General features: G+C 44.1%; 1 protein-coding gene across 2 annotated transcripts in view; it reads right to left on the bottom strand.

The window, feature by feature from the left end:
- The window catches only part of vaspb (vasodilator stimulated phosphoprotein b), a 35,192-nt gene that overhangs the window by 7,224 nt on the left and 12,844 nt on the right, over positions 1-15,124 (bottom strand). For both annotated transcript variants that reach the window (XM_071360515.1, XM_071360516.1), the window contains exons 2-4: positions 7,478-7,649; positions 5,297-5,477; positions 5,060-5,126 (exon numbers count right to left, since the gene is read on the bottom strand). In XM_071360515.1, coding sequence (XP_071216616.1) covers positions 5,060-5,126; positions 5,297-5,477; positions 7,478-7,649 — 420 coding nt within the window. The remainder of the gene's footprint in view (positions 1-5,059; positions 5,127-5,296; positions 5,478-7,477; positions 7,650-15,124) is intronic.

The following is a 15,124-nucleotide window of genomic DNA, read 5'->3' as shown; positions in this document are numbered from 1 at the left end:
ACTGAAAATGTCTGAAGTCTCCTTCCAGTTGGTCTCCGCATGCTTTGCGCATACGCCCTGGTACTACAACTGGCCCGGCGGCCTTGTGTTTGTTAACCTGTTTAAACGTTTTGCTCACATCGGCCACGGAGAGCGAAATCACACAGTCATCCGGAAAACAAGTGCTTTCACGCAAGGCACAGTGTTATATTCCTCGAAGTGAGCATAAAAGGCATTTAGCTCGTTTGAGAGTTCTGCATCGCTGGGCATCTCATGGCTGGGTTTTCTTTTGTAATCTATTACTGTCTGCAAGCCCTGCCACATACGACGAGCGTTGGATCCGGTGTAATAGTATTCCACCTTCCTCCTATATTGTCCTTTTTTGTATGTGTCTATGTCTGTGTCCCGTTCCTTGTAAGCAGTAGCTCTTGCCCACCGCGGATATTGCCTGTAATCCATGGTGTTTGGTGTGGATATGTTCTTATAGTAACTGTGGGGATGACATCACCCATGCACTTATTGATGAAGCCCGTGACTGTTGTGGTAAACTCGTCAATGCTATCGAATGAATCCCGGAACACATCCCAGTCTGTACTAGCAAAACAGTCTTGTATCCTCGCGTCTGCTTCATCCGACTACTTCCGTATTGAGTGAATCACTGGTACTTCCTGTTTGAGTTTGTTTGTAAACAGGAAGCAGGAGAATTGAGTCATGCTAAGATTTTCCGAAGGGAGGACGGGGGAGGGCCTTGTAAGCACTTATGTGGGTAGAATAAAAGTAGTCTAGAGTTTTAGCACTCCTACTGGAGCAGCAGACGTGTTGGTAGAAGTCAGGTAGGACGGTTTTATGTCCCCCCGTGTTAAAGCCCCATACAGTTCATTGAGTGCCAGAGTGGTGTTGGCTTGTGGAGGGATGTAGACTGCCATGATAATTACAGATGAAAACTCTTGTTAGATAAAAGGGTCTGCAATTTACCATGAGGTATTCTATACTGAACAGAAACATAAAAACACAGCATGCATCAATTTAAAAGATTTTACTGAGTTACTGTTCATATATTGGACGTACTGCCAAATTCTCTAAAACAATGTTGGGAGGCAGCTTATGGTAGAGAAATTAATATTCAATTCTCTGGCAACAGCTCTGGTGGACATTCCTACAGTCAGCATGCCAATTGCACACTCCTTCAAAACTTGAAACATCTGTGGCATTAAGTTGTGTGACAAAACTGCTAATTTAGAGTGGCCTCATATATGTATAAATGTATATATGTATAAATGCAAACGTCTATCTCTATCAGGTGAGCAAAAGCTAGAGATTTCCAGGGCCTCCCAAGTGGTGCAGTGGTCTAAGACACTGCATCGCAGTGCTAGCTACGTCACTACAGATTCTGGTTCGATCCCAGGCTGTGTCACAGTCGGGAGACCCATGAGGCGGCGCAAAATTGGCCCAGCATTGTCTGGGTTAGGGGAGGGTTTGGCTGGCCGGGTTGTCCTTGTCCCATCGTGCTCTAGTGGCAGGCTGGGTGCAATGCATGCTGACACGGTCACCAGGTGTACGGTGTTTACCCTGACACATTAGTGCGGCTGGCTTCTGGGTTAAGCAAGCAGTGTGACTTGGCGGGGTTGTGTTTCGGAGGACGCAAGGCTCTCGACCTTCGCCTCTCCTGACTCCATACGGGAGTTGCAGAGATGGGACAAGACTGTAACTACCAATTGGATATGTAACTCCTAATTGGGGAGAAAAAGGGGTCAAATAAATAATAATAACAAATAAAAAGAATTGCTAGAGATTTCCTTCACACTTGAAGCAGCACACCAGTTGTTATTTATGAAAAAAACACTCTGCATGGAAAATCCACCGAGTACTACGTTTATAAGACATAATATTGCAGCTTTCAAGTATTTTTCTTATTCTCAAGTGACTGAAGATTTGCTAATAGAATCGACTCCACCTCGACTCCACTTCGTCTCGCGTCTAGGCCTGGAGATTTTTGGTAGCCCATGGAACAAAGGTAATAGGGTTCGGTATGAACAGTGGAACAGCTGATTTGTAGTTGAAGTCAAAATCGAGGTTAGTAACTGTCAATCTGGTTTCCAGAAGTGCATGGCGGTCATATGTGATAATACTATGAACTTTCTGTACAAGAAAAGTAAAGAAACAATAAAAGTCACTATATAGAACTCGTAAGATGTCGCCCTTCTGTCGGCGCCATCGTGACAATCATATCTGTGACCATTACTACCACCATTTGACGGACAACCTTGCCAGCCTATCCCAGAGTCTCCACAATGTGTCATATTACCCATTAGACTAAATGAGATTAGGGGTAAAGCTGGATGTATCCTTGGCGAGTGTGGGGTCCACAGGAAGAGGTAGGAAAGGATGGATTTCGATGTCAAAGAGGAGTTGACCTTCTTTAGCTTTTCAACCTCCGACCTCAAGAGGCTGGCTGAGGGCTAAGCGGCGTAAGGCTAATGCTGACAAATCCTCTGAGTCAGTGTGGTTATGTAAAACCGTGTCAGTGGGACTGGTCATATGAAACTGTCTTGTCTTGATACCTGTACTAACCCTTAATTACAACTCAATGTGGAAGTAAAGGTGAGTGTACTGTACTCCCCCCCCGGATATCCCCCCCGGATTCCACGCTTCAAGACTGCTTCGATCACGCGGATTGGAATATGTTCCGCATCGCGTCCAACAACAATATTGACGAATATGCTGATTCGGTGAGCGAGTTCATTAGGAAGTGCATTGACGATGTCGTACCCACAGCAACGATTAAAACATTCCCAAACCAGAAACCGTGGATTGACGGCAGCATTCGCGTGAAACTGAAAGCGCGAACCACTGCTTTTAACCAGGGCAAGGTGACCGGAAGCATGACCGAATACAAACAGTGTAGCTATTCTCTCCGCAAGGCAATCAAACAGGCTAAGTCCCAGTACAGAGACAAAATCGAGTCGCAATTCAACAGCTCAGACACAAGAGGTATGTGGCAGGGTCTACAGTCAATCACGGATTACAAAAAGAAAACCAGCCCCGTCGCGGACCAGGATGTCTTGCTCCCAGACAGGCTAAACAACTTTTTTGCCCGCTTTGAGGACAATACAGTGCCACTGACACGGCCCCCTACCAAAACCTGCGGGCTCTCCTTCACTACAGCCGAGGTGAGTAAAACATTTAAACGTGTTAACCCTCGCAAGGCTGCAGGCCCAGACGGCATTCCCAGCCGCGTCCTCAGAGCATGCGCAGACCAGCTGGCTGGTGTGTTTACGGACATATTCAATCAATCCTTATCCCAGTCTGCTGTTCCCACATGCTTCAAGAGGGCCACCATTGTTCCTGTTCCCAAGAAAGCTAAGGTAACTGAGCTAAACGACTACCGCCCCGTAGCACTCACTTCCGTCATCATGAAGTGCTTTGAGAGACTAGTCAAGGACCATATCACCTCCACCCTACCGGACACCCTAGACCCACTCCAATTTGCTTACCGACCCAATAGGTCCACAGACGACGCAATCGCAACCACACTGCACACTGCCCTAACCCATCTGGACAAGAGGAATACCCATGTGAGAATGCTGTTCATCGATTACAGCTCAGCATTTAACACCATAGTACCCTCCAAACTCGTCATCAAGCTCGAGACCCTGGGTCTCGACCCCGCCCTGTGCAACTGGGTCCTGGACTTCCTGACGGGCCGCCCCCAGGTGGTGAGGGTAGGTAACAACATCTCCACCCCGCTAATCCTCAACACTGGGGCCCCACAAGGGTGCGTTCTGAGCCCTCTCCTGTACTCCCTGTTCACCCACGACTGCGTGGCCATGCACGCCTCCAACTCAATCATCAAGTTTGCGGACGACACTACAGTGGTAGGCTTGATTACCAACAACGACGAGACGGCCTACAGGGAGGAGGTGAGGGCCCTCGGAGTGTGGTGTCAGGAAAATAACCTCACACTCAACGTCAACAAAACAAAGGAGATGATTGTGGACTTCAGGAAACAGCAGAGGGAGCACCCCCCTATCCACATCGACGGGTCAGTAGTGGAGAAGGTGGAAAGTTTTAAGTTCCTCGGTGTACACATCACGGACAAACTGAATTGGTCCACCCACACAGACAGCGTCGTGAAGAAGGCGCAGCAGCGCCTCTTCAACCTCAGGAGGCTGAAGAAATTCGGCTTGTCACCAAAAGCACTCACAAACTTCTACAGATGCACAATCGAGAGCATCCTGTCGGGCTGTATCACCGCCTGGTACGGCAACTGCTCCGCCCACAACTGTAAGGCTCTCCAGAGGGTAGTGAGGTCTGCAGAACGCATCACCGGGGGCAAACTACCTGCCCTCCAGGACACCTACACCACCCGATGTCACAGGAAGGCCATAAAGATCATCAAGGACAACAACCACCCAAGCCACTGCCTGTTCACCCCGCTATCATCCAGAAGGCGAGGTCAGTACAGGTGCATCAAAGCAGGGACCGAGAGACTGAAAAACAGCTTCTATCTCAAGGCCATCAGACTGTTAAACAGCCACCACTAACATTTAGCGGCCGCTGCCAACATACTGACTCAACTCCAGCCACTTTAAAAATGGGAATTGATGGAAATTATGTAAAAATGTACCACTAGCCACTTTAAACAATGCCACTTAATATAATGTTTACATACCCTACATTACCCATCTCATATGTATATACTGTACTCTATATCATCTACTGCATCTTGCCATCTTTATGTAATACATGTACCACTAGCCACTTTAAACTATGCCACTTTATGTTTACATACCCTACAGTACTCATCTCATATGTATATACCGTACTCTATACCATCTACTGCATCTTGCCTATGCCGTTCTGTACCACCACTCATTCATATATCTTTATGTACATATTCTTTATCCCTTTACACTTGTGTGTGTATAAGGTAGTAGTTGTGGAATTGTTAGGTTAGATTACTTGTTGGTTATTACTGCATTGTCGGAACTAGAAGCACAAGCATTTCGCTACACTCGCATTAACATCTGCTAACCATGTGTATGTGACTAATAAAATTTGATTTGATTTGACTTGGTACCTCCGCTGCTGTTCCAGCTCCTCTGGGGAGGGTCCATTTGACACTGGGCGGGGGAGGGTAGCGTAACCTGGAGATAAAGAGATTTTCTTAGCATGACTTGCTGTGAGATGCAAGTCATGCTCATGTTTCCACACATGCATCTCTCAATTATTTCTCAGATTGTGCTGTGCCTTTAGGTATTGTAAAGCATGTTGTCATGTATGTTGAGGCTACATGTAAAATCCATTCTAATAGTACCTGCGTCTGCCAGGGAGTTGAGCACCTCCAGTGCATGGGCCATTCCGCTGGCGAAGAGGGCGGCATCCTCCTTACTGCCGAAGTTGAGCCCCCACACCTGCCGCGCGTCTCGCCACTGGTGGAAGTTGGGCGTGGCCTCATTGTACTTCAGGCCCTTCACAATCGGACAGTTAATCACCACCTTAGAGAGAAGGGGGTCGGAGTCAAGACACGAGTCATGACACTCCCAACATTGGCATATCATGGATAAGGGAAAGGGGGACACATAGTCAGTTGTACAACTGAAGGTGCGGGGGGCTGCCTTAAATCAACATCCACGTCATATCCCACTTCTTTATCAAGAAACAAGGTGATGCTCTGTATAGTTGAAATGGACAAACTGCAGATTTTAGAGAAGTGAACGGTCCTTACTCAGGTTGTATGGAAGGAACTACATGTGTAATGGCAATATTAGACCTTAATACAAAACACTCAGTGATAAAAATCCATACCGGTATGTGGATCCATACCAGTAATCATGATATATCGCCCAACCCTGAGTGTTAGTGTTTAGGGTGCATCTCAGTCTAATGTGGCATGGTATCCTCTCTTCCATCTTCCTAATTGAAAGCTTTTTCCACATTGCACTCAGCCTGTACTTTCAGATCAAGGACAGGAATCCAGTTTGGACAAGAGAAATGCACTCTAGGTCTATATCAGTCCAGCAGGTGGCACCAGCCTGGTGATTCAATACAGGCCATGGTGCTCTGGGTTTGAGTGACTCAGTTTGAATGTGCTGATGCATCGTTTCTCTATTTGTTTTAAAACCCCTGAATTCCACAGAGCGGAGGAGCGAGCGAGCACCTAAACTCCCCACGCCAAAAGAGTCAGGGAGAGAAAGAAGCAGACACAGAGGGAGGGGACAGAGATACTCAGAGAGAGGGGGAAGGCTTCCTTAATTGTCACAGGAAATGGTTGAGCTGGCCAAATACCTCTCAGGAAACATAATCCACTTTAAGATACGTCTGTGGGAAACACTCAGGCGACTGGATGTTTAAAGAAATAATTGTACGGAGAGAGAGCAGGAGAGGAGGAAGAGAGAGGGGGATGGGATGGTGAGATACTATATCTATACTGAACAAAAATATAAATGCAGCATGCAACAATTTCAACTATTTTACTGAGTTACAGTTCATAAGGAAATCAGTCAATTTAAATAAATTCATTAGACCCTGATCTATGGATTTCACATGACAGGGCAGGGGTGCAGTCATGGGTGGGCCTTGGAGGGCATGCTACCAATTGGAATTAGTTTTTCCCCCACAAAAGGGCTTTATTACAGACAGAAATACTCAGTTTCATCAGCTGTCCGGGTGACTGGTCTCAGACGATCCCACAACTGAAGAAGCCGGACGTGGAGATCATAGGCTGTTGTGGTTACACGTGGTCTGCGGTAATGAGGCCAGTTGGATGTACTGCCAAATTCTCTAAAACAACGGGGCGGCTTATGGTAGAGAAATGAACAAAATTATTTTATTGTCCCGAGCACAAGGTGCACATGTGTAATGATCATGCTGTTTAATCAGCTTCTTGATTTACCACTCCTGTCAGGTGGATGGATTATCTTGGCAAACGAGACATGCTCACTAGCAGGGATATAAAAATATTTGTGCACAGAATTGGAGAGAAAAAAGCTTTTTTGTGCATGTGGAAAATGTCTGGGATCGTTTATTTCAGCTCATGAAACATGGGACCAAGACTTTATATGTTGTGTTTATACATTTGTTCAGTATATATAGTGCTGTTTGTCTCGTTCTATTGTTAAAGCTGTGACAGTACAGGAGTTGTAAGTATTGACAGGTCTCACCCAGGACTGTACTAGCCTGTTGGCCCTGATGGGGGAACTACAGGAGACAGAACACAACTCTTTGAACCAGCACATAGAACCTGAGGTAGGGTGTTTGTGCTTGCGTCACAGAGGTGGTTAGTGGGCGTTAGCCTGCCTGCACATGGCCATAGGTGGATAAAGGGCTGATTCACAGTTCTCCAGCTGGCCGGGCTTGTTGGTACTAGAGGTTTGAAGCTGTTGATGATGAACAACATCACACAAGACCAAACACACACAATCAGTGAAACAAGCATGCACACAGACTAAAACCCATTGTCATAGATACTGTACATATAGACACACACGCACTCTACCTGCTGATCTGTCTGCATCTTGCGTCCCACCACTCTGAAGGCGTTAGTGGAGGGGTTGTGGTAGATCTGGACCCTGCTGAAGGTCTGAGGCCCTGTTCCTGCCGGGAGCCACATCTTATTCCCATCATCGTAGATCATCACCGTAGCACGAGCCTGGCAGATACTGGACTCACTAAAGGAGAGACAGTGTAATGATTTATTATGCAAAAAAAGCTTAGAGTTGAATAGATAGAGAGCTAGAGAGAGAAAGGGGGGCCAAGAGTAAGGGAAGAAGGGATGGTGTTGGGAGAGGGGCTAATAATGGAGGAGGGAACCAGGGGAAAGTATAGTGGAGGACAGCAGGGTAGGAAGAGAGGGAGGGGAGAAGAGAGGGAGAAAGAATCATAAAAATGAGCTAGGTCACATGCTGCCATAAACAAGACATGCTTGAGAGTTGAGCCAGTCCACACAGGCCATCATCCAGTTGCTCTGTTCAAACTCACCCAGCCACTGTCACACTATGGCTGTCAATGGACCCCCGAGCACTGATGCAAGCCAACTCAATACACTCTTAATGAAGGGAGGGAGCAACAGGTAATACACCATATTGAATGGTGTCTCTTCAGCACAATCAACAGGCCATTTATATGCCTGTGAGTGTATAGTCTAAGTTTAGGTCCTCCCTTGACATGTATATTGTGAGAATATGCAGATGCCTTTACCAGATGTTAGTGCATGTATGAAAGAGAGAGACATCGTGAGGGAAGCGATGGAGGAAGAGTAGGAGAGACAGACGAGAGAGCAATGGGGCAGCAGGTAGCCTAGTGGTTAGAGCGTTAGACTAGTAACCGAAAGGTTGCAAGATCGAATCCCCGAGCTGACAAGGTAAAAAAAATAAAAAAATATGTCGTTCTGAGCTAGGCAGTTAACCCTAGGGCATCATTGAAAATAAGAATTTGTTCTTAACTGACTTGCCTAGTTAAATAAAGATAAAATAGGAGACACAGAGAGGGAGAAAAAGAGAGAGCAGGAATGCAGTAGGGTTGTTCCACCAAGTCTTTTGAGAAGTGTAACTTGGTCAAAAAATTGTTACTTTAGATTTCCTCTTAAAATCAGCCATGAATCTTCTTGTGACAGGGGGAATGGAAACTCGTGTGCAACAGGGAGTGGCAATTGAATGCAAGCTTCACAAAAATGTATACTCGACCCGCTTATTTTTCCACCACAAAACACCAGAAAAATTGACAAAGAGTCAAACCAGCTGAAGTAAATAATAATCTAAATGGCTAATTTAAGGAGGTACATTACAGTTCGAAAGTTTGGGGTCAATTATAAATGTCCTTGTTTTTGAAAGAAAAGCACAATTTTTGTCCATTAAAATAACCTCAAATTGATCAGAAATACAGTGTAGACATTGTTAATGTTGCAAATGACTATTGTAGCTGGAAACAGCAGATATTTTATGGAATATCTACATAGGCGTACAGAGGCCCATTATCAGCAACCATCACTCCTGTGTTCCAATGACACATTGTGTTAGCTAATCCAAGTTTATCATTTTAAAAGGCTAATTGATCATTAGAAAACCCTTTTGCAATTATGTTAGCACAGCTGAAAACTGTTGTACTGATTAAAGAAGCAATCAAACTGGCCAACCTGTTCTTAGGGAAATGTACCAGCTAATAGAAACCTTGGGATTTCGCAGCCCCTGGTCTTTAAGAGAAAGTAAACACATTTTAGATACTACTGGAAATTCAAACCAATCTATAGGAGAGGACTGCAGTGTTATGCAAGTAGGCTTATGTGCAGTGGCACTGACAGACAAGTGTTACTGACTAGAGCCAGACATGGTGACAATGACAGACAGATAGTGAGGGCCACCCCGATACTCTGGCTCATATCAAGGCTCACACACTCCCCTAGTCACATAAAGGAGAAGTCCCTGACCTTCAGACAAGGCTGAGTGAGTGAGTGACAGAGTCCCTATTTCAACTACGAGAGATGAGTCTGAGGAGCGGTGTGTGTGTGTGTGTTGGTCGTGGTGAGTGAGTGAGTGACAGAGTCCCTATTTCAACTACGAGAGATGAGTCTGAGGAGCGGTGTGTGTGTGTGTGTGTTGGTCGTGGTGAGTGAGTGTATAGAATGTGCATAGAGACAGTATAACAATAAAATAGGAGGGTCAATGCAGATAGTCTATGTAGTCATTTTTTTTAGCTATTTAGCAGTATTATGGCTTGGGGATAGGAGCTGTTCAGGAGCCTGTTGGTGTCAGACTTGATGCTCCGGTACCGCTTTCCGTGCGGAAGCAGAGAAAACTAAAAGCTAACATGCTTCATGATCAAGTAATGTTAGCATATCAGTAATACACGTTTACCCCTCCAAAACAAATATAAAAGTACAGTAATGTTAGCGAATGATGTCATTCATATTATAATATAGGCTACACAGCTAGGAAACGTTAGATAGAAGGCTAGCTAGCTAAATAAAATAGAGTGAATAAAAAGTGCAACAGATGTCTCAAGTTGAGGGAGCATGCAATTGGCATGCTGACTGCAGGAAATGGCTGTGCAAAGTTGCTTGATATTGGCAAGAACTGGAACACGCTGTCGTACACGTTGATCCAGAGCATCCCAAACATGCTCAACGGGTGACATGTCTGGTGAGTATGGCCATGGAAGAACTGGGTCATGTTCAGCTTCCAGGAACTGTGTACAGATCCTTGAAACATGGAGCCGTGCATTATGCTGAAACATGAGGTGTTGGCGGCGGATGAATGGCACGACATTGGGCCCCATTGAAGAGACGTGGGACAACATTCCACAGACCACAATCAATAGTCTGATCAACTCTATGTGAAGAAGACATGTCGTTCTGCATGAGGCAAATGGTGGTCACACCAGATACAGATTTTTTTTTTTTTTTAATGTTAAGGTACTTGTGACCAACAGATTCCCGGTCATGTGAAAAAAAGAAAAATCAATAGATTAGGGCCTAATGAACTTATTTCAATTGACTGATTTCTTTATATGAAGTGTAACCTAGTAAAATCTTTGAAATTGTTGCATTTATATTTTTGTTCAGTATAATTTCTGAATCCTTAAGTAAAACGTGCTGGCTGTAGCTGAATGCTGACGTTTAGCTGAACAATAACTATTTGGAGCTCTTAGGCTGACACTAGCTACCATATTAAAATATACCTTAGAACAAACCAGGCTTCATTGTATCAATATCATGGAAGTCACTGAGGTAAAAGCAATTGAAACAATTTCAGATGTAACTGGCTGTTACTACAATTTCAGGTAAAAACTAAAGAAAAATAAGTGAAACGTCTATACATTTCAGCTGTTTCATAAACATTGCTATGCTATAACAATTTGTCCTCCTGTATGAGTGGTGTCAAGGAGACAGTTGTGTTTACACTGCCCTGCACTACCTCCGGAGGTATCGGTCCAGACATGATAAGTTCACATTGCAGTACATGTGTAGCCAATGGTCTTTTTGCCAAAGTCTAGTCTAGTCGAGAGAGAACCAGGAAGAGCAGACTAATTTTATTTATCAATCTCTTTTCCCCACTCCTCCTCTCCCTCCATCCATCCATCCCGTGATACAATCTCCCACTTCCTGTGACACAGCTCTGTAGCCACAGCCCACCTCTTGCTCCCAGCAATGCCTAATAAGGGTTGACTCAGCCTGACTAGTGAACACACACACACACAAACACACACCCTTTCAAGTTTACACACTCATGTGCTCACTGTTGACCCAAATGTTTGTTAGGTAAGGTAGGTGAAGAAAGAAGTTAAACAACTTCTTGCAACTATAGGGGGTGCTGTTCCGCATTAGCATTTTTTGGTCTCCAAATTAAACTGCCTCGTGCTCAATTCTTGATCGTACAATATGCATATTATTGTTATTATTGGATAGAAAACACTTTCTAGTTTCTATAGCCGTTGGAATTTTGTCTCTGAGTGGTACAGAACTACTTCTACAGCACTTTTCCTGACAGGGAGTCAGATTTCAGAAATTTTGACCCCTGATCTGGGGTCGGTTTTAAGGTGCCTGTAAATGCTATGGAGAAACCGACACTGCCTACGTCTTCCTCTGGGTGTCAGTACGTCATCACGCTTTGAATGGAGTCGATTGCACAATCAGAGCCACTATAAAACAAGAAAACGTGGAAGTACCGTCTTTTCCTTCGCGCGTCTTACGCAAGATGGACATCGGGCTTGCCTCTTTCCAAATGGTTGTTTAGCCAGTGATATTTCTCCGGTCATGTTTTTAGTCGTTATAGTTGTTAAAAACATCATAATGTAGTTAATTTGAACCGTTTTATAGCAATTTATATCCGTTTAGTGCGATTTTGAGGAATTTCTTTGTCGTGCACTTTGAAGCTTTGGTCACGTTTCGGGGTCTCGGTCGATGTTAGTGGACATTTCGAAGGACAGAGGACATCTATCGACCAAAAGAAGATTAGACCCAAGAAAGGATACATTGCCCAAGAATCTGATGGAAAATCACCTCATAGTAAGAAATATTTAATATGATAAATCGTTGTTCTGTCGAAATATTTTAAACGCATAATCCGCCATTTTGTTTGTTATCGCTTCACTTGGCGAACCCTGTATTGCACAGTAAGGATAATTTTAGAAATGTAAATCAGCGGTTGCATTAAGAACTAATTTGTCTTTCGATTCCTGTCAACCCTGTATTTTTTAGTCAAGTATATGATTAGCTTTCGATTAAACTAGATCACTCTGAAAGATGACGTCCGACATTTTGAGGCTTGATTTGCTAGTATTTTCATTGTATAACCACGGTTTTGTATGGCTAAATATGCACATTTTCGAACAAACTCTATATGTATGTTGTAAAATGATGTTACAGGAGTGTCATCGGAAGAATTCTGAGAAGGTTAGTGAAAAAATTAATATATTTTGGCGATGATTACGTTATAGCTCTCTTTGGCTTGAATCGATGCTCTGGTAACGTTTGCACATGTGGTATGCTAACTTATCGATTTATTGTGTTTTCGCTGTAAAACGCTTAGAAAATCTGAAATATTGTCTGGAATCACAAGATCTGGGTCTTTCCATTGCTATGCTTTGTCTATTCTTATGAAATGTTTTATGATGAGTAAATTGGTCATACACGTTGCTCTCTATAGTAATTCTAGTCGAGTTGTGATGGTCGGTGCAATTGTAAACTGTGATTTCTACCTGAAATATGCACTTTTTTCTAACAAAACCTATCCTATACCATAAATATGTTATCAGACTGTCATCTGATGAGGTTTTTTATTGGTTATTGGCTATCAATATCTTAGTTTAGCCGAATTGGTGATAGCTACTGGTGGAGAGAAAAAATGGTGGACAAAGAAATTGTGTATTTTGCTAACGTGTTTAGCTAATAGATTTACATATTGTGTCTTCCCTGTAAAACATTTTAAAAATCTGAAATGGTGGCTTTATTCACAAGATCTGTATCTTTCATCTGGTGTCTTGGACTTGTGATTTAATGATATTTAGATGCTACTATCTACTTGTGAAGCTATGCTAGCTATGCTAATCAGTGTGTGGGGGGGGGTGGGGGGTGATCCCGGACCCGGGGTAGAGGCTCGTGAAAGGTTAATAGATGGAAAAAATAAAATAAAGATGTCCCTGGCTGGGGACATAACGGTGTGAGGAAAGAGAGACGTGGATTGTGGTCAGTGGGCACAGAAACAGAGGTGCCAGCTGAACTTAACCAGCAAGTATGCCAATATTCTATTTCAAAAGGTTTTCTCACATTTGTTTTCAGTGAACGTGACCCACCCAGGTATAGAGCAGTGAGGGCTGCTGCTAACTGGGAAGGTACAGAGAAAAGGACTGGGAAACAGATGCATTTTTAATATGAGAGAAAGCATAGGCTCAGGAGGACAGAGTGAAGAGTGAATTATTGATACATCTACAGATATTGAGACTACATGTGTGTGCATACGTCGACAGAGTCCGAGAGGTTGGCAGGATGCTACATGGACACACGTTTTTCACACATTAGCTTCTGAATGAACCATGAAAAATAAATGCCATAAACAACCTATTCCTGTGACAGTGTCCAAACAACACATATAATGCAGTCCTTGAAGGTTAGCTAAGAGTCTAGACTAGTAGTTAAGCTAAGTGTTAACTAGCTGACTAGTTCATTTAACCTGTGAGAGTGTACTGTGAAAGCCAATAGGTCACTGGCTGAACCTTAAAATAACTCAACCAGGCAATGGTCATTTTCAGTCTTAATCTGAGGAATTTTCACATACCCTTGAAACATTAGCTGTGGCTACTGCACGTGTTAAAATCATAACCAAGTGCTCTTGCATGCAAAGGTTATGAAAATATTCTGTCTGTCAAGATGACAAATTATAGGCTCCTAGCAACCTAACTGATAACATTATGATAATAACATTAAGATAATTTTATGGCCTGAATACAGACAGACAACGCCTACAGGAGAACCAATAAACCAAACTCAAAGACCAAGTTTAGCTGAGAATTAAAATAGAAAGACAGAAACTCCAAGTTAGCCAACACTGACATTTGGAGCCGGAATGGGAGCCTATAGTTTCTCAGTCAGTGAGGGGTTAACAGGAAACTGCAGTGCACGAATGGGGCACACGCTCTAAGAAATGTCTGTATAAGGCTTTGCTCAGAGCTTGTACTGACAAGTACAGTCAGGTCCAGTGGCTCTCCCTCTCTGTTTACCAGGCCATCCCACCATGCTCCTCCACACTCCTTATTTTCTTCCTCCCCCTCTCTTAGTCTCCACATCTGGCCCCCATCGTCCCTCTTAATCCCTCAATCCTCTTCTTCATCTCTGCGTTCATACTTAGGCTACCAGTTAAATCAGTCTACTGTTTTTTGGGCTCAAGCCCCCTCCGCTAAACAATTTCCCTCCACTTGTTCCACTTTGGCCTTCTATCCCTCTGTTAATCTGGCAGAACATGTTGGACACGCATACACTAGATGACCAAAAGTATGTGGACACTCGAACATCGCATTCTAAAATCATGGTCATTAATATGGAGTTGGTCCTCCCTTTGCTGCTTTAACAGCCTCCACTCTTCTGGGAAGGCTTTCCAATAGATATTGGAACATTGCTGCAGGGACTTGCTTCCATTCAGCCACAAGAGCACTAGTGAGGTCGGGGACTGATGTTGGGCGATTAGGCCTGGCTCGCAATCGGCATTCCAAATCATCCCAAAGGTGCTTGATGGAGTTTAGGTCAGCGCTCTGTGCAGGCCAGTCAAGTTCTTCCACACCGATCTCGACAAACCATTTCTGGACCTCGCTTTGTGCATGGGGGCCTTGTCATGCTGAAACAGGAAATATGCTGTAGCACTAAGATTTCCTTCACTTGAACTAAGGGGCCTAGCACGAACAATGAAACACAGCCCTAGACCATTATTCCTCCTCCACCAAACTCTGCATTCAGGCAGGTAGCGTTCTCCTGGCATCCGCCAACTCCAGATTCATCCGTTGGTCTGCCAGATGGTGAAGCGTGATTCATCACTCTAGAGAAAGTGTGTCCACTGCTCCACAGTTCATTGGCAGCGAGCTTTACACCACTCCAGCCAACACTTTTATTTGTCAAATGCGCCAAATAAAACAGGTGTAGACCTTACCGTGAAATGCTTAC

This window comes from Salvelinus alpinus, chromosome 22 (assembly GCF_045679555.1).
Source record: "Salvelinus alpinus chromosome 22, SLU_Salpinus.1, whole genome shotgun sequence".
Classification (NCBI taxonomy): domain Eukaryota; kingdom Metazoa; phylum Chordata; class Actinopteri; order Salmoniformes; family Salmonidae; genus Salvelinus; species Salvelinus alpinus.
The sequence above is the reverse complement of the archived record's forward strand: the minus strand, read 5'-3'. Positions and strand labels throughout refer to the sequence as shown.